General features: G+C 49.6%; 1 protein-coding gene across 3 annotated transcripts in view; it reads left to right on the plus strand.

Moving 5' to 3' along the window:
* Positions 1-19999, plus strand: part of LOC8038022 (spermatogenesis-associated protein 13) — a 256862-nt gene that overhangs the window by 180964 nt on the left and 55899 nt on the right. Inside the window, exon 1 of one of the 3 annotated variants that reach the window (XM_002412495.5) lies at positions 15167-15632. The exons of the other annotated variants lie outside the window; for them this stretch is intronic. Within the exon in view, the coding sequence (XP_002412540.4) occupies positions 15510-15632 (123 nt within the window). The 5' untranslated portion in view covers positions 15167-15509. Of the gene's footprint in view, positions 1-15166; positions 15633-19999 lie in introns of those variants that run through there. 3 annotated transcript variants of the gene reach the window in all.

A 19999-nucleotide genomic window follows, 5' to 3' on the forward strand; every position in this document is an offset into this window, starting at 1 on the left:
TCTAATGGAACGTTATATAAGGACGTCACCTCAACATCGAAAAAACGTGATCCAAGTCATGCGGGACGTCACGGACGTCCGGGACTTTTTCTCGACGTTTCCACGACGTTTTGTGCTGCCTGGGTATACTCCTCAGGTGAGGACAGCGCGCTCCTCGCGCAGTGCAGATAAAGTTCGTTTTTCGCTCTCTCTCTTTCTCTCTCTCTCACTATGGTTTCAAGCGGCGCCGGCAGATGACTCGTCGACCCCTGGGCACGGCAAAGACGGCTCGTGCCGCCTCATGCTCCACACGCCAGCTCTGCCACACGCGAAGAGCTCCAGCGAGGTTGTCGCTCGTGCAGAAAGACCACGGTGTACCGGGGTGTCATGGCAACGGGATATTTTTTTCGCTCTCACACAGTTTCGCCGTTTGGCCGCCGGCGACACTGGGCGCGTTAAGTCGGCGCTCCTTTACTCCTACTCCGACGCTCCGAGTTTCATACTCCGAGCGCAGCAACTAAACGGCGCATATCGTACATGAGCGCGACACACCGAGGCTGCGTTCCAAACCTACTCAAATAGATCCGAGTTACCCTGCCGTTTTATGTCACGTGACAACAAAAATAGAGAAACGCTGGATGCGGGTAGGTCTTCGATAACCACTTTTACCTTAGAGCTAGATCGAGTAAGTTTGGAACACGGCCAGAAACTATCGACCCTATCGACGGGCCACGGCCCACACGAGCTCCTTCCAACCGTGGATGCGGGTGGCAGAAGCCGAAAATATTTCGAAGATAAATAATTAGGCCCGGGTGGAGCGGCAGAGTCTAAAGCAAAAGAGACGGCAACGTTATGAAGTTTCTACGAACGTTTTAATATTCCTGAAAGGTTTGAAGACTCGCTTCGTGCACATATGTGGAAGGTTACCTTGGTTGATCTATTTATCGACCCTGCATGCTGTTCCGATTTAAATTAAAGACAATATTCTTGAACCCGCTCGGGGCGACACAGGAAAACCCTCAAATTTGTCAAAGATTTTCTGGTTCCGTCGGTTCCGTCTCGCAGCGAGACGGAAGCTACGCCGATACCGGCACACCGTCGTTCGTTAGCACATCGTTTTTAGGCGGTATGCATGAACAAGCCTTTCCCGCAACGCTAACTGATGTTTCGGCTTTCCAATCTAAGTATCTTTATTCGCTGCGGCCGGGCTAAGCATTCTAAGCAGGGCAGCCGTCTGTCTTTTCATCACTTTTCTGTCGCCGAGCTATCTGCACGCTCGTTCGATAGATCAATTCGTTTTCAGGCAAGACGCACGAACAAACCTTTTCATCGACGCTCGCTGATGTTTCGGCGTTCAAATCGAAGTATCTTTATTCGCTGCGCTAAGTATTATAAAAGGGACAGAGCGGTCCGAATATCTTCTCATCTCGACAACTTTTCTGTCGCAGTGCTATCGGCACGGTAGCGTTTGATATATTAATTTCTTTTTCAGGCGAGATGAACGAACAAACCTTTTGCGGAACGCTAATTGCTGTCTCGGCTTTCAAATCAAATCGTTTTTGCCTGCTGGATTAAGCACTAATCAACTGAAAAGGGGTAGCGGTCCGCCTACGCCTTTTCGTCTCGCCGGTCGAAAGAGCAGCGCAGCCATCTTGTTTGTTTACGTGACGTCACGGAGCGCGAAGAAGTCACTCGCGCTCCGAAAAATTCTCGGTGCACGAAGAGCGCGCTCGAGTGTCAGTCTCCGGTGGCACTCCTGTCCGTTTAGTGAAAGGAGCGCCAAACTCTCGCGCTCCGGAGCGCGGACTTAACGCGCCCACTGTCAGCCGCGGGCACGGTGACCGCGGAATAATGGAGCCTTTCGGACGCCCGTCGAACGCACACTATCTGATTCCTCGCGCCCCGCGTTCAGCCCCGCCGTGTCCTAAAGAGTGTATCGTACACCGTGGCCGAGGGCTGCCGCCGTCGCAACGAGACACTGAATTCTTCAGGACAGCACAAAACGTTTGTCTCCGAAGGCTGTCCACGACGATAGATGGTGGCGGCTACACCTCCAAGTTTAAAAGAAGTAAACCTCGCGGCAGTGCGCGCCCAGGCGTTCGAACTACGCAAAAGCTGTCGGTTCGAAGGCCATTCGATTTTCGCAGAGTAAGATGCGTGCCACAGTCAAGTATTTGGCGGTTTCGTCGTCGTGTCCCTTCTGTCCTCCGCCGCACAGTCCCGATCCACGGCAGTTCTTGCCGTCCGCGCTAGACGTGTACAGCGGCGGTTCTTTGCCTCTCTCGCTCGGGCAGTGCAACAATGCCCGACGACGGCGACGACCCGCGGTTGAAGGTCGTCGCAGGGACCGTCTCTCCCTGCGTGGGAAATCAACGACTCCGATCGACGGGGGGCGAGCGTCAGCGCGATTGTTTCGAAGACTCGCCGGGCAGCAATAACAGAGTCGTTCCATTCCTTCTCTCCTGCCGTCGCCACCGCCGTCGTTGCAGCTGTCTGGATGATGCACACAATTCCATCGGGGCCCTCCTGAGACATAATTGAGTTTAGTTTCTGTATGCATTCACGCTTTGAAGTATACCCGCGCACAAGGGTGCCGGGACCTCATTCGATTTCATTTTTCGTGCCCGCCAACACGTGAAAGCGTTGTGGGACACGTTGGAAATTGCGGCAGTTGTAGCGGTGCACCGGTCAAACTGAACTCTGGATGCGTTCGATACTACGCAGATTTGTATGTAGTTCGGTATGTTGGTGAGGATATGATGCATTTCAGTCTCCTTTTAACCGAGTAATGAGCAACGGTATTTTGTTCACTTTTTTTGTTTTTCTTGGGAAAACGTGTATCACGGCCAGCGACTCATGGCGTTTGTTTCTTCAGGATTCCCAACCGCTTGATGAGCGAACGAGGAAAACTGTGGAAGAAGCGTGACAGCCGCCCGCTTATTGCGTAAGACGTCAACGTCGTCCGAGTTCTTCGAGAGCTGCCCGTCGTAAACCTGAAATGAGGTACCGACAGTCGCACTTCGTTGTTTTTTGAGCGAGTTATGAATAATGTTTCTTATACAGTTTTATTAGTAATATATAATACATGTCTGGTGCCAACATGGCTTATATGAGATGAATTCGCAGGGCCCACCAACTGAGACTAAAAAACATATAAAAAACTGCCACGCCCCCGTTTTTTGCGGTTGTTGACTTGAAATGGGTTTTTTGCGTGCGTCCGTCTGGCCACCATTGGCTCTCTGCACTGTCTCCGCCCAGTTATAGTTTCTGTGCCAATCTGTACAGACAAAGACGTGCACACAAAGGCCCCCCTCCTTTTACGCTGCGCAATTGCGCGTGTAGCTGCGACGACGTGAACGGGCTTGGCCGCGTTTCGAGCCAAGTGGGAAGAGAGAGATGAGCGGTTGGGTGCTCCCAAAGCGGAGTCCGTCGCTCGAGTCGCCTCGTGCCTGGTGAAGAAGCCGTCCTTCTCACCCTCGCCATTGTTCGCGTGCAGTCGGTTGCCGCCAGCTCCGCGGAAGACCTAATCTCGCCGAGCACGCCACATTAGAGCTGCAGGGTGAGCGCCGAACAAAGGAGTTCGCCAAGGACAGAATTGGACCGGTAATGAAGGAAGAATTTCGCCTCGCAGCCCGATTTGGGCTAGCTGCGCTCCGTTTTCGGCCATCACGAACTGTCTCGATCAGCCCAGCAATGGACCGTTTTTCTAAGGTACTATATCGACGGACCTTAGTAACGAGCGCTGTCTGGGGGTTAATCTGCGAACTACAAATGAGGCGCAGCTGCCTCCGCCCGTCGGAACATATTGGCATCGTGTCGTTGTGTCGGTTTTCAATGATTTTTATGTCCTATACTACCGATACTCGAGAAATAATCGTCAAGAATTACCGAAGTACGCGCAAATGCTGAATACGTTCGTCGTGAGGGACGCTGGCCTCTGAAAATGACGACAGCGGGAAGCAGATGTACGCATCCGCAGAAGCTTGCTGGAAAAGGGTCCGTTGTGTTGTGTGTTCATTTCGCCGGCGGAAAGTCAGTCAGCCCCACTGGATGTTTGTTGTCTCCGCTGTAGATGAGACATTTAGCCAGTGCAGTACCGCCGCTAGCTCTGGATCTTTCACGTGCGTCACTGCAGCATAGTCATAGACCGAGGTCACACTGCTTATACACGGTACCAAACAAAAATACAGTCAGCATACAGATTCGAACTCGAGTCACCGCGGGATCCGTGCTTCGAACGCAGCATGACAATGATTTCAAGGAGAAAGCTTGGCACGCGACATTTGAACCGCGGATATTGCGGGGACTCGTGTTTGCAGACTATCTTTTGTATAATGTATGAGGGATACGATGTTTATTTGGGAAGCTTAGACACACGGCAAGAATGTAGGCGATATTTGTGACCGCCGCAGTTGGCCAGCACCGCAACGTGACCTTGGCGCTGGTCAATCCCTCAGGTCATAAACCTCGCCGACTTTTTCGCCGAGTGTCCAGCTTAGAGCCCCGGATGGAAACGGGTAGGGATTTAACCCAGGATCTCTCGGTTCTGCAGGGCGTTAACGCACTCAGCCACCGCTCCTTGCCAACCACAGAGCAGAGAGCATGCCGCTTGACCTTTCAACCGGACATCCGGATCAACTCCGTGTTTTCGTTTGCAACAAGACGACGCTTCGTTTCGCCTCTCGTATATCGCGTGATTCCGCATGCCCTCTCGTCGCTGCACCTCTCCCGAAGGCCACGTGACGCTCGCATGGCGCCGGATCGTCTTCGGTGGCTCGTCCACTCTGATCCATCGTATAAGCGGAAACAAGGGGGTGCTCCCAACAAGGCCAGCATCGCCTCTTTTAGACGCATATATACTTGGTTATTTTTTTCATTGCCGTTACCGAACGCGCCAATAGGCAGTTTTCGCAAATCGTTTTCGCCGTCCCGCAACGCTCTCCGCAACCCGCTACGGTACCCGGAACAGTCAAGGCCAACGGCGCGCAGGCGCAATAGGGGCCTCTTCGTTGCGGAGGGGTTAGCGGAGCGGGAAGCGCGGTCTACGAAAACTCCCGAATAGATCTCGTGTACCGTTGAGCGAGCCCCGACTCGCTTATTTCGGGTGTAGAGAGTTCCGCTTTCGCGGCGACTGTGTCGTGTGAGCGGTGCCGTGGGAAAGAAGAGAGCCGTCAGCCCGGGGACGGAATTGGTCTCTCGATTATGGAAATTTCTTTCGCCCCGCTCTGGAAAGAGGCTCGCGTATACCATGAGCACCGGAATGCGGTCGTCGAATTGTGCCAGCGGAATTGCGAGCGCCGGTCGGTGCCCGAACGTCGGTGAGCGTAAACGTACGAGTACAAAGTGACCGCACGCAGCCATCAGATGTTGTATAGAGTACAGCGTGTCCCCCCAGTAATGAATGAATTACGCCGTCTTCCGTTCCCCCGCAAAAATAGACATCGCCGAACCCTCAGTCTCCGCCTCAATGTAGCGCTATCGGTCGGAACGAGGTGGCAGAGTTTTGGAAACTAGCCGTTATCTCGGTTGAAAGTTGTACGATTACCCAAAAATATCAATGGCGAAATGGGGCATGTTTCGTGGTAGTTGACGGCATTCAGCTTCATGGATATCGTGGGCTTCGTTGGCCCCCGTTTTTTCTAATAAAGCGCTTCGAAAATTGTTTTTAACTTTTGAGTCGTATAATGGCAAGCTCTGAAACTTCGGCATCTGGTACACATTTAGAGAGAGTCTGAGCGTTCGCCAATGCAAACTTTATTCTTGCAATTAAAAAAACAAAATTGCTACAGTTTTTTTTGGAACACCCTGGAGTTGTTACTCGTACATCGGTATCCTCGCGCTCCAGCAACGGGCGGAGGCGATCCACCAGTGACCGGCTCTGACGTCACGACGCAGCGGTGGCGCTGCTGTCGACACGGCGCAGACGCTTCGCTTCACGCGGTTCTGGTTTCTGCTCAAGCGCAGTGCCCACGCCAAGTGTGCATGGCTTGCACGTGACGTCATCGGAGCATGCTCACTGTCGTTCCTATACGTGTTCTCGACGAGCGAGACGAAATGGACGGCGCTCATTGTACGCTGCTGAAGGTACGCGGACCGCAGCGAGCTCATCGCGATGGCCGCTCACGTGACGTTAGTGCGAACCAGCGTACGAGGGATATTCGCTGGCGGCCATAGCTGTGTGCTTCGCGGTTGGGCGCGTGCTGTAGCGATAGCCCCTACCAAACTGTTGTGCACAGGATGTTGATGATAATATGCGAATACCTTCTATAGGCACATGCTGCGGCTCTCGAGACCGATGATTACACCGAGTGGAAACGTTATCGTGAGTAAGCGTCGCCGTGAAACTCAGTCGCTGCTGGGTCCTCCGGCGACCAGAATCAGTGAGTCATTCCGCGAGCCTAACGACACTTTTTTGAGGAACTCGAGAGCAGACACGGCGATCGTCTCGCCGCTCGCTTGTAAGAGTTAAAGCGGTGGACGCGCAATTGTCTCGAGAGCCTTACGCCTGCCGGACGTTCGGTCACCTCACGACTTGGCGAGGTCGCGTGTCGGAAGCGGTCCCCCCGCGAGCCGCTCTTCCTCGTTCCTCGACGACGCTCGCGCGGGCCTATTTGCCAGTGCGACTCTCTTCTGCGGCCTCCCCGCCTTGAGAAGGACGCGCGCTTTGGGCCGAGACGGTTCGCGCACTTGGCCGCCATCTTTACCTCCCGTGCGGTTGTGAATCGGGAGTTGATCGTTATGCTTTGTCACGCCTACGTGCGCGACCGTGTGCGCGACCGTGTGCGCGCGTGCAAGGTCGCTGAGCGAGGGCCAGTGCCGAGGAAAGATTTTTTTTTTCCTGGCTCCCTCGTTATCTGTGTGTACACGCTGTGGCGAAATAAACTAATTTGATTTGATAAGTGAATATTTTGATTAATCCTAGGGATGGAATCGGGACGATAGAGAAGGTTCAGCTTGTTTCCAGTTGTGCTAGGTCTTTATTTAGTATGAGCGGGTTACGCCACGCCAAAATTAGCGAGTAATATTTCTCCGCTAAATTTAACGGGGAAGCTTGGTCGTGCGGTGTTGTGTTTTCGTGTTGCAATATTTGAAACATTGTTTTGCGATGACTGCAGGATTTGTAGGAGGATAACAATCCTCGGAGGAACAATATCGCAACTGGCAACACACCTGCACGCGACCAGAACGGACGGCGCCGTTCTTCCGGAAAGGCACCGCTGTCTTCTTTCTTCGCGCAAGGGCTCGATTCCTTTGTCCGGTTATTTGTCCGCCATTGGCCTTGAGGGCGGCGACGACGGCCGATGGCGAAGGACGCGATGACGTTCGGCCGCCTCTGCATACGCCGAAGGGTTATTTTGAAAGGATTGAATTGGAACTCCGCAACCTTTCATGCTCCATTCTGTTCTTGCTTCTGTCTTTTGCCTTCCCGCTTACTTATGATATTTCTCAGCTTGCAACGCGTACCATGCTTCTTATAGAGCGAACAAAAACGGAGATTGTGGAGGAATGTTTAGTAGTGGAGATATGACCGAACATTCTCAGCTGGCGTTTATTTAAATATTCCCCTTTCGCCCGGGCATATTTAAGGGGCAAAAACTTCAGGTAAAGAAACGAGCAGCTGTACGCTGAAATGAGGGATTCCCTATTATAAAACGCGCAAGTACCCTCATTTGCTTGGTTATGCTCGAACTTTTCCGAGAGGATTAATATCTCGAAACGCTGCTTTACCACACATCCCGTGAGCCGTGTCTGATATTAATTCTGTTATTTCGAAAATGCTAATAGCGGCACCGACACTGGATTTCTTTTGTGGTTTTGTTTCTCACCGTCAATAGAGCACCTATGTGCATTCATCCCTGTTTTCTGGCGAAGGACGAAAATGAAGTGCTGTTCATACGCAGAAATAGTGATGACAGCTGATCCGGTGCATGCTGTGGGTGAATTACTTCTCGAAGTTCATGAGCAAACTCGTCTCAAGCGGGCCACGCCGGTGTCAATCGTCATCGTTCGAGCGACGTAAAAGAAAGAAGAAACAAGAAATGAAAGTGCACTGGACTGTGGCACTGAGGCTGAGTGTAACGCTTCGTCATGCTCAGTGTTAACGCGCAGACTGGTTTCCTAGATCTAACCATGTTTGATCCTCGTCACTTCTCGGCACCCTCCGTCCTTCGCAGCATCGAGCGATTGGCTCCCACAAGTGCATGATGGGAAAGTAAACGCTCCAGAGTTCTCCGAGTGTGGAGACATGAATTCCCCGATGCCTAGGAACAGAGGTTAACATATTTGTTTTGAAAAGGCGCGGTGAAAACTACACTAATCCGATTTATGCGGGTGAGTTATACGGCCAGGGGAACATAATATGGGGGGGGGGGGGGGGGGGGGGGGGGGCTAATTATCACGATGAGTCAAATAATGAAATAAAGCTCGTTAATTTTTTTTTTTTAATATTGGAAAAAAAAACATATCTGTTGTAAATCTGAAGTACAAAAAAAAAAAAGAAAAAAAAATCATCTTAATCTGATTGACCTGGCTTCTCTTGCTCCAAAAGTACCAACTCACCCAAGTCGAAGTTTGCAAAACTGGAAGTTACCCAATATTAGAACGACCTATCCTGAGCAAATGTTATCTTATACGCTTCCAAGCCTACTTAATTTTCTTACCTTCGAAAATATTGATCCTATTAAGTCATCGAGAAAAGATATTCGAGAATGTTTTTTCCAGTGTGTTTTTTTAGTAGTCCTTTCCAGAGCTTTGAGATGTATAATACTTTGTGTTTTCTGTGTATATATCTAAATGTATACATGTATGACATTTCCTATATATGTGTCCTCTCAATGTATCTATGGTATGTATCATGTATTACATATATTACATAGTTCCATAGAACTCTTAATGTATCATGTTACTATGAAAAAACGTTAATATTGCCGCCCGATTACTTTTTGAATGTCATTGCGTCTTGTTTATTTTTTCTTGTGCCACTGCTGTTTGTGTGAGAGGGGGGCTCGGGGCTCGTCAAGCTGCATGATGCAGCTTTTTTCCTCGGTCTCCCTTCATCGTTTTTTTTTTTTTTTTTTTTTATGAAAAAATGAACAAAATAAACATTATTATTATATATGGTTCCAATTAGAAACTTGCTGAGCGTCATCGAAAACCACTAAATCGGTAATTTTTAGAAAGACTTTGAGCGCTTGGAAAGCGCAGTAGTGCGTTTAAGTTATCACTCGTACAACAGGCACAGACCAGGGTGAAAAAGCGCAAATGATAAAAGACAAAAAAAAAAAATGGCGCGGGCTCATTATCGCACCAGTGGCCTTGCTCCTGCTGCCCGAGTGATAACTGTAGTGCCACACTGTGCTTCCCTCTTAAAATTACTGATTTAGTGGCTTTTAATGACGCGCAGCAGGTTTCGAATTGGAACTATATGTTTACTTTCAATAACTAAAACGTCAATTAACCTGTCTTAGTTACTTAACCGACTGACCGTTATGAATAGCCCCCTGTACTATGTCCCCTTACGTATAAACTACCTGCACAAACCGTATTAAAGTTTCGCGGCTAATTTTTAAACAAATCTGTTAGGCGAAAGAAATGAAAACTTGATTAACAGGTTGTTTAGAAACGAGGAAGCGTTCGGCCGCACCAGGTGCATTGCGCATGCGCAGAAACCTGATTCTCGTGAGGTGTGTGCGCATGTGCCTTGCCGGAAACAGCGCCACTGGAACTGTGTGACGTCAAAGCCGAGCGTTGGTGTACAGCCTGGTTTCAGGCTTCCTCTCGAAGGAGCCAGGAATATCCGCGTCTCCGCGCAGTCGGCTCGAATTTTCGACGTATTTTACTGGTGGTTTGCACCTCGTGAAATATCGAAGCGTAACTCGGTTCCTGTCAAAAATTAGAACAACATTTGTGAGAACTTCAAATGACGCCCACGCAAACGAGAGGGAGTCGCGCCGAGAGCTGTGTTTGGAGCTGCATTCGACAGGTGGCGCCACGTGTAGCGATTGACTCAATCGAGCTATCTTGATTACTCTATCCTTTTAACAAACATATTCTATGTTTATGGCCTATTATAGGTGGCTTATTACTGGTGGCGGCGGTTGATCGGATGGGAGATAATCATCCTGGTCATCTAATTTCCATCTAAAATGAATCGTGAGCGATGATGTGAACGCTGGAAGAAAAATAAATGAATGGAAACGCGAATCGTGCTATCCTGCCGCAAATAGGTCGCTAAGCTGTCTCGTCTGCTTTCAATGACCTTTTGCGCCACATACCGACGGCAGCTTCCAACCCGCACTGCACTTCGTGCTCTCATAACCGCCGACTCGCAACTTCTTAGGCATTGAACTGTTTTAAAACCTCTTGCGAAGAGAGTACACAATGGCGCCATCTATCGGGTAGCAGTGGAACACTTGGCGGTTCCCATTTCTTTCGCGCATCATCCTTTAGCACTCACGTTTTGCTTTCCGCAGGAGAGAGGGAGATGCTTCGAGACATGATTTTACAGTGCGTCCGCCACGTGACACGACAACCGGTCCGCGTGGTTGCCTAAACGAGCGAAATGAAGCTAAGCGAATAGCAGTCCTCTCAGTCACTGTCTGTGCCCGAGACAGCGGCGTCGCTGTTCCGCCGCTTGTTAAGTGCTGCCGGCGGCCTTCGCGGCAATCAGGCGAGTTAGCGCTTCGAAATAAAAGCAGCCAAGCCTCTCGCCGCTGGCTGTACAAGGAGCTTAGAGAAAGCGGGGTTAGTGGCCCGCGCTACCCCGAATTTATCGTCACTCCGCAGAGCAAGAATCTCGTCTCTTGGCAAGACATGCGCTGCTCGTCTTGCCGAGTGAAGGACACTTTGCAGGCTCGGGGGCTAATGGAGAACATGCAAATGTGTTCTAGTCGGCTCGTTTGTCTTGGGCCATGGAACAGCGAACCAGACAAAAAGAAAAGCAACCTGCATTTCTAAGAACGGGACGCAGAAGAATGTAGCATTAGCGGCTAACGTTTCTTATAACGAGTTTCCTTTTTTTTTTTTTTGAGTTACCGGGTTTGTATATACTGGTCTTCGAGCGTTTTCTTTAGAGAAGATCTTCGCCCTCGTGGTTCGAATGCCGCACAACTTCGGCGCTTGGAACGCGTCTTCGAGACCATACAGTATGCAACGATTCTGAGACGTTTTGTTGCACCGCGTTCCGAAGGTCATAGAGTGGACTGAACTTTAAAGGTAACCTCCAGTAGTGATGGCTGCTGCAGCCGAAGCTTCTAGAGATACTTCACCGCCGTGCCAGGCATGTACTCTGGTCGTGTACGTGGCTTGCCCACGACGTTATTGCACTACATGCGGGTGGACGTTTTGCCTTAGGAAAAGACTCGTGAAATGTGTGTTTCAGGGGGTGCGCGCTCGGCAGCACTATAAGCACCACGCAGTGGCCTGTGAATTGACCTCAATGCAAGCCAAGTACCGTAATGCGCGGAATATACATGCTTAAAAGTTGAAATTTTACCCGACGCGGATCGTCTACAGGTACAAGGATTTCATTTTTTCTAGATCGTTCACTGTGACAAGGCGTGAAGGCTTTTAGGATGTATATTAATGCAGATTTATGTATGATGCAAGCTTCTTTCTGAGCTCTAATACAGCAGGCATTTGTCAAGGTGTGCTGTGTATGATGGTTTTTACGTTTGGAGTGCGCACTAATGCGGACTATGCACGGCGTGAAGACTATCTCAGCAAATACTTTTATTTTTGACCCCAAATTTTCCACTACGGACTGTGCACGGGGTGCGGACTATAGTCCGGAAAACACGGTAGTTTCAATTTGTGTTATATAAGCGCCATGACGCTGCAAGATAACGGAAGTGTTGGCCAAAGGATAAATTACGTTGGGATACCAAATTTTAAATCGTCGAGTGCAAACATTTTTGTTTTCGCTATTGAATAGCGCAACAGTGCAGTCATTCATTTCTAGTTACGTTTTGTTACTTTAGGGCAAAAGCTTGTAATCTTAGCGACATTAGGGAGTTTTAGACTCGTACGCAAGGCTTTGCACACTTGAATAATAGCGTCGTCGCCACTGCACATTTGCCTAACGCTAACCGCGTTTCGCGCTTTGCCTGCACTATTTTAGCGTACGCTATTTTTCTGAAGTTCCTTGCGTACGCAAAGAGTCCTTCCGTTCGTGTAAGGAGAATTCGTTGATGGGCGAGAAGTTGGCTAAAGCCAAGACGAGCATAGTTAGAAAATGGCGGATCCCAGTACCGCGACTCCAATTTTGAATACAAAACATTGCCCCCTTACTTCCCACGTCCAGGACCGCGCACGTCAGAAACGGTTTGGAAGATCACCAACATGAGCAACGATCGCCGGTCACATACTGCTTGCGACGCGCGAACATTTCTTGGCGAAAGCGCGAAAGTCGGTACACGTGACGAGACCTCTCTTGACCAGGCGACGCAAGCGGACACGACCGGTCGACCCCTCTCGTTGCATTCCCATATTTAAAGAACTCAAAATTGTTACTCTGGACACCCCCCCCCCCCCCCCCCCCCAAAAAAAAAAAAAAGTGTTTCCCAAATTATGGCCGTTTGTGTGAGAAAAAAAAAATCAACTGCATTTTTGGTGACGTTGCTAGCGCGAGATGCTTCGGTTTGTGCGTCGCGGCGGAGGAAAGCCATTATAAAACTCTATCGCGTAGCATGTGCTACCGCAAGCGCTAAATTTAGCGCTAGCGTGCGCTAAGACGTTGTTCTAAAACTCCTCATGACCATTCATTGGTGCGACCAAATAAGAAAAGAAACTGCGGGAGATCGAAGAGCAGACGAGAGCTCTGATCGGAAGGGTAGTGAACAGACGCAAAGGCTCGCTGCCTTCGTCTCTCCACCCACCGTTCGAACCCGTTCGAACGCCGAGCACCGGCGTCCGACGTTCGAGCGCGAGGAGGAGACAACGCTTTTGTTCGCCTTGAATGGAGGGAGGCAGTGGGTTGAGAACTTGAGACAAAGGCAGCCTTTGCGTCTGCCCTCTAATCCTTCCAATCAGAGATCGGCCCTCTGACGTCCCCAGGCGCTCTCGTCCTCTCCCTCCACCTCGCTCTATTGTTTTCCCCGATTTCCTGCAACGAGATGGTCCCGCTTCATCCGGAGCGAGTTTCCGGTGGTGACGGCTTATCCGTGCCTCGGTCCAGCTCTATGGGCCCAGCAGGTTTCGCCGCTCCGTTCGAGAGCGTGCGAGGCCAAACGGGGGCGCGTGCTGTTCTCACGAGGAAAAAAGTGGTTTGGACAGCCCCGGCGCAACAAAGGACTGGCCCCCGGGATCGTGATGCACGAAATGCACGCCCGGAACGTCGCCCGTTCAAATTGAATTCATGGCGGAATTGCGCCCACGCACTTGGCTGCACGCTTGTGCGGGCGACGCAACGCGGCTCTCACGTCGGGGGGGCAGAGAACACACTGTACTTACTTTAAGTACGAACGCACTCGACGAACTGATGGAGTCAATCAAGCAGCGCCAAAAGTGCTCCGTCACGGCGCTGCTCTCATCCTCCTTGTACGATTACAATCACTGACTAAACAAATTACGCGCAGTAAAGGCGCCGTGATTCGTCGCTTTTCTTTATACCTGATTGGTTTAGCCGGTGATAGTAAACCCAGGAAGAAAACGAACGCCGTGACGATGCACTTTTTGCGTTGCTTAGTCGTTTCTATCGGAGCCAATCACACTGTGGCCAGCGATGCAAGAAGTAGCTTCGTGAAGAAATCGTGAGTCACGGTTAGGCCAGTGTCCCGGTCGTTTTGTTTTTGGTTGCTGTGGCCGCACCCGGCGCGAATCTGAGAATTAGTCTTTAGCGTGAAAGGGGTGGTGTGGTGGCAGGCGAAAGCAAACGCTCGAGTTTGTGCCCTAAAGTCCCTCGATACTTAATTTACAAGTAACGACAGCCAGCACATATGACAAAGCACATTCCGCTGAAACAAAATGGCTTCATTCAGTTCAGTCTTCTGCTGTTGTGCGCCGCCATCCGCTGCAGAAACCCTGCACCGTCACGCAGTCGGCGCTTAAAGAATCTCGCTACTTGTAGGAAGCGCTTATGTGCCTGCGCAATTTGACGGTCCCAACATCCTCAGGTGCCAGTGGCTCGTTCATTTCGCTGGCCTTCGAGTGTTCTTCTTTTTTTTTTTTTTTCATCGTGCCGACCTTAGGAGTTTAGCCGGACGCGATGTCCATCACGAACTTTTCGCCCGACCTGACGTCAGCTCCATTGTTGTCCATCGTCGGCAGCACATTGGCGTGTGGGCGCCTTCCCGCGTAACGTCTCCATCAAACGGAAATTCCGTCGGTCACGCAACCCTCCCGAGTGATAATCTCCTCCGCCGTGATGATTCGGCCGTGCTTGCGTGAGTCGACGGAAGCCCCTTGAAACCATCGCGGCGGCCATGTCCTGTTCCCGCCAAGCGGAGCGGAAATTTGGTCCGAGTCTTCTATGCCCGTGAGAGAAGTGGGAGGGAAGCCGGCCGCTGAAGGAACACTCCGAAACGCGTATTCGGAAAAAGTTGCGACAAGCCACCGGGTGAACTTCGGCTCTCTGATTGGCGCGTTTTCATCGACATCACATCGCCTGCTCTACTGGGGAAGCGTGAGCGACTCGGGCTTCGAGGCTTACGTAAACATGCCTCAGTAATTTAGGCGCTAGCCCTTTGTAGGCTCCCAGACTTTCTTTGGAGCCTTTAGTCGGGTCCTAGATACGCTTACGCAATAAGCGTAAGCACATCTGGGAGCCGGCTAAAGGCTAGTGCGTAAATCACTGAGGCATGTTCACCCAAGCACCCTCCCCCCCCCCCCCCCCTCTCTCTCCCTTTCATCCCGTAAACCATACGATGTGATGTCCATGAAAACGTTTTTTTCCAAATACGTCTCGAGACTCCCGGCGGCACGACAGATGAGTCGACCACTTGGGGGACGAGGAGGAAAAAGAAGCCATCCGATGGCAATTTGGAAGGAGGAACACCGAGGGGTTTGTTTTGTCCTTTCCAAGATGAGGCCAGCGAACGGGAGGGGATGATGATGCCGCTGGTGGCGGTTTGTCAGCGCTCTCGGAGGCTGCAAGGAGTTCCGTTGGAGGAAAGGGCACGTGACTCCCGGCCGCGAGGGAGGGAGAGAGTGTCTACGAGGAAAGCGGGAGAGAGAAAGGAAATGTGGCCCTCCGAGCGCGACGTCGTCTCGCCCCGCCAGAACCAGAAAGCCGGTCTATGGCATCGCTCAGGACGCTCGTTGTTTGCCTCCTGACGTTGTCGCCGTGGTGGTCGTTGTCGTCGACGTCGTCTTGGCCGCCGCGCTACTCAAGTCCCTCCCGTGTGTGAAAAAATACCAGATTGGCAAAGTGGTGTGCTTCGTGCCTCGAGGGATTTGTGTGTCATTCGGGCTAATCGGCGACATTTGATTTTCTTGATCGGCTGTATCGTGTTTGTGCGGAGTGGGTGCTGCGGGGTGCAGGAGCGCTGTCTTGTGCTTCTGGAACGGACCGTCGATCGTTGTCGCCTCGAACGATGAGGCGGAAACGGTTCCGAATGCGGCAGGAGGACGGCAGTCACCGCAAGTCTCTCCTTTTCCCAGTGGTGGACGTCTGGGGCGCCGTGCTGTCGCTCTCCAAGAGTACGCTCAGGTTACTCGTGAGTTGGCGCCATGTTCCTTCGGCTCCTCGTATCGCACTCCGCCGACGGGTAGCCGAGTCTCATCTCGTGGCCCTCGTGGCTACGAGCACTGATAGTTTACAATAAAGCTCCGGCGTTGATTTTTTTTCCTTCTTTTTTGGGCAAGCATTTTGGGCACAGTTTCGGTGTGCCTGGCACGTGATTTGTAATTTCTAAACTCAAACTAGCTATTGTGAAAGCGGTAAAAAGAGGCTATGCCAAAATCACCATTTGAAGGTTACTGCTCACAACAGTGGGGTGACGCCAGATGTTGTATAACCTGCAAGTCAAGCGGGAAAAAAAAACAAAAAAACTCAGTATTTCGCGCGTTTCTTTTTTTTTTTTTCTGTTTGGCTGGCGTGAGTTTTCCCTGCATTCGTTGCACACCATCAAACTTCTAACCCGTGGTGAACAAGCTGTACTCTCCCCGTATTACAACACTTAACGTCACAGTTTTAGTGTTGCCAGTAAAACTTCCCAGAAAAAAAAAAATAAAAAATAAAAATAAAGTTACTGGGAGAAAAAAAAAATATTTTGTTGCTTGTAATGGCTACCAGTTCAGACGTGTCTATTATTGTGGAAGTCAATTTTGAGAAAAATCGGTGACCATCAAAGTTTCGCCTTTAATGGACGGCGGGGCGTCCTTCGCCGAGGCAGTGGCGTGTTCGATTTTAGAGTGATAGCGTGCAAGCTTGAAACATTTCGAATCCTGACACGGAGTGCGGCGTCCTGCGTTGCCGATCCGCGCAACGCGGAAGGAGTCCGAGCTGAGATGTCGAAAGATGAGCGAGTACGCGAGCTGCCTCGCTGGTACTGCGTTTTCCCAGGGTTTTTTTTTTTTTTTTATTTATTTCGCAGTGACGTTTTTTAAACCTGTCCCTCGACGTAGTGTGCATTTATAATGGCTCCAGTTTCGCGCAGCGAAATAAACACGGAGTGGGGTTCCCAGGAAATGACAGCCGGCACTTCTCGAGACATTCGAAGGCAATGAGAGACACAGAAGAAAAGGTTAGCGAGAAAAGCTATCGTGCCTCCAATGTGCCCATTCGTTATGACCACCCGTCGTTAAAAAAATTGCGATCCTTTTCCACCCGAATAATTACTGTTTGTTTTGCTGAAAAACGGCCAACGCGGTGCTGTTGTTTGCTGTTGCCAAACGCAAGTTATAGCAGGATATAAACAAACATATCAACATCGGTTGCTACAATAGCGAACAAACCGCATTAAAAAATATATCGGTCTTTGTTTAATACGCTGGCCAGAAAAAAAAAAGACGACAGTTATTTTATTCCTACATTTACTTAGAGAAAACTAACGGACTTTCAAGAACGATGGAAGTTGGCATGCTAACCTTTTTAATGAAAATTACCAAAAAGTTTGAATAAAATTAAAATAGATTAGGCTAAAATACACAGCACACCCGACCGGACGTTGGGAGGCCCAGAGTTCAAATCCTGGCTCCGCCAATTTTTGGCTTTCGGCGGGTTCCTGGAAACTTTGATTCTTTGATTCATTGGATTAAGTACGGTTCATTCATTTGCACATATTCGTTCATATATATATATATATATATATATATATATATATATATATGTATGTATATATAGGCTGTGAACATATTGCGACTTTCTGAGCTTCGCATAACCGGCAATAGTGATTCTAAGCACGAATAAGATGGCTGAAGCGTAAGTGGCTCGTCTAGTTGCAGCCGCGAACCACAATGGCGGCGCCCAGAAGATAACCGGGGAATAGTGTACCGAGATCGTCTAAGCGAAGCTTATCTAGTGGCTAATAGCGATTTTTTTTTTATTGTTGCTGGTTTGCTTTAAAATTGACTGAACACACCGATAGTCACATCCGTGCCAACCAAATATTGTATTAAAAAGAAGAAAAAAAAATCTCCAAGTTTTTCCATTTTGAATGTTGTTCTTTTCGTCTTTTTAAAACCGAGAGCCCCTACTACCAACACTGGAGTGTGACGGCAGAAATGGTGCAAAGTGGACAGTAAACCACCTTCCCAACTGATTACAATAAGTTTGATGGTGGGAAGGGAATGCTTGGAAGCTCATTCACTCAGAAGCAGGAAAAGCGCTCGACATACGGTACTCTGTTTAAGAATACCTGCGTGACCTGAAAGACCTTTGTGACGTAACACCCGAGAAGAGCGCGCTGAACTTTGAACGTTGGTTTCGGCATCATCTTCATTTACTGTTTCTCAATAGCTGTTTTAAATTTCGAGAAAAGAAATAGCATACCGTGAAAACTTAAGTCCGGGTATTCAGAAAATGCAATTTCTTTAAAGTAGCTAAAAGAAAAAAAGAACGGCCGGGTCAAGATAGTTTTATCGAAACCGAAGCTTTACAAGTGTGCTCATGATGTCTTGAACGACGCTTTCATGAATCGTTCCGATACTTCCGATAACGATTCAGTGTACGCCCAAATACGTCGGAAGTTCTTTAAGTACATTGTGCTAAAAGTACTGCTTGAAGTATGGTTTAGAAAACCTTTTACTTTACTTGAAGTACATTCTCTCAGCATGTACCTGTACTTTACCTGATGTATTTTTTTTTCTGGTACTTTCCGTCGAAACCTCAACGCCCGAGTTCAAAGTAAATGTGGAAAAGGTACCCCTTTTCACACAAGGGTGAATGTCGTCACTTCTGGTGTGCGGTAAAGCATCATTTTAATTTCTCCACTCCGCTGGAAGGTGTTTACGAAGAATGCGTGATTATCGCACATTCTTCTTTTGCCTCACGTATATTTCCTCACAAATTCCAGGTTGAAATGCTTTATTCTTTTTTTCGTCCCGTATACCAGATACGAAACCCACGTGACTGAGAACGACGGGGAACAGAAAACGTCTCTAGATCTTTTTCGCATAACCTCATAGCAGCGCTTAATTGACGTACCTTCGTCCCGGTGCATTTCTGAATTGCCCGCTGACACAGAGTATGTATAGTGACCGCCAAGGGTATAGGCGAAGAGGTTTAGAAACGGACGTCGTGCGTGAGTTGAGAGTGCTTCTTCTTCCCGTGCTACGATTTCCAAGATGTACGGTTGTCTGACTATGACTGCGTCGTCGTCGTCGTGCGCGCAAATAATATTAATCAGAATGAGAAGAATCGCGGAAAATGTGCGATGAGCACAAGAAGCTGCAGCGCGAATGTGGCTGCAATGTTGTTGAGCTTTACACGTTTTACGAAGATCCTTATTTATGAAGTCAGTCGATTGCAAGCACGAATCGTGAGGGTTCGGTTTCAGACTTATTGTCACGTTTATGCTCACGGCTACTTCGTCTACAGCAAGAGGACCGATTCCAACCCGTTGGAGGTGCTCCGATTAAGTGATCACTGCAAGTTATGCTATTGCTGGATGGCATGGGGAGGGTATGAAAATGTCTGCGTCCCATTAGTCAAGATGCAGCTACCAAATGCCGAGAGCTTCGCTGCATAGACTACATTAAACTGCTCATATATACCTTCGTTGTGGAAACTAAATCAAAGCACTCCACCGTCCTCGTTCTTCCGAGGAGGCACGGTGATGACCTGACATTAGCCAGCTCAATTCTACCGGCTGAGTTCTTGTAGCCCACCATAGCTAGGTCTAGCCGAGTACCCCCCCTTTGTGTCAAAAGGTACTTGTAACTTACTTTGAAAGTACGATGTATTTATAGTACTTTGCATCAAGTACTTTGCACCCGGTGTAATTACTACTTCACTTGAAGTACATATCCTCTCGTTTACTTTGTGCCTTGCTTCAAGTACTTTTAGAAGCACTTTGCCCAACGCTGGTTATCGAACGTATGGGAGCGATCTACTAAAACTCCTTAATAGGAGGGCGCGTGCACACTCAAAGCGTGGCGCTCCCTCTTGTACCTCGCTCTAAGACGCGATTCTCACCTCGGGGGTTCGAAAAAGATAGGAAAATAGACACGGGAGAAAGGAAGATCTTCGCGCACGCCGAAGGACACTCTCTTGACAGCGCCTCGAGATACACACACACCCTTTGCACCCGACACGGTCCGAGAGCGAACGCGCCCCTTCGATCGCTGCCTCCTCACCTTCTTCCAGAACAAATTGCTCGCGTGTGTGTGTGGGGGGCCCCGCGTAACGGCGCCTGCACCTATTATTAGTCGCGGCGGCCGACACGGCCACTCAACTTCTCTACCGCCGAGCGAAATTTACGAAGGGGCGTGCCAACGCTAACGTTACGCGCAGAGCCAACCTCACCGCCCGATGTATGTCGCAGCGTTGCGCCCTGTCACGAAAACGGATTGCTACAAGTTGTTGAACGTAGTCTATTAAATGATAACTTAAAAAAAAAAGTTTAAACAAAATAAAATTGGT

Source organism: Ixodes scapularis, unplaced genomic scaffold, assembly GCF_016920785.2.
Source record: "Ixodes scapularis isolate PalLabHiFi unplaced genomic scaffold, ASM1692078v2 PGA_scaffold44__24_contigs__length_19508400, whole genome shotgun sequence".
NCBI classification, from domain to species: domain Eukaryota; kingdom Metazoa; phylum Arthropoda; class Arachnida; order Ixodida; family Ixodidae; genus Ixodes; species Ixodes scapularis.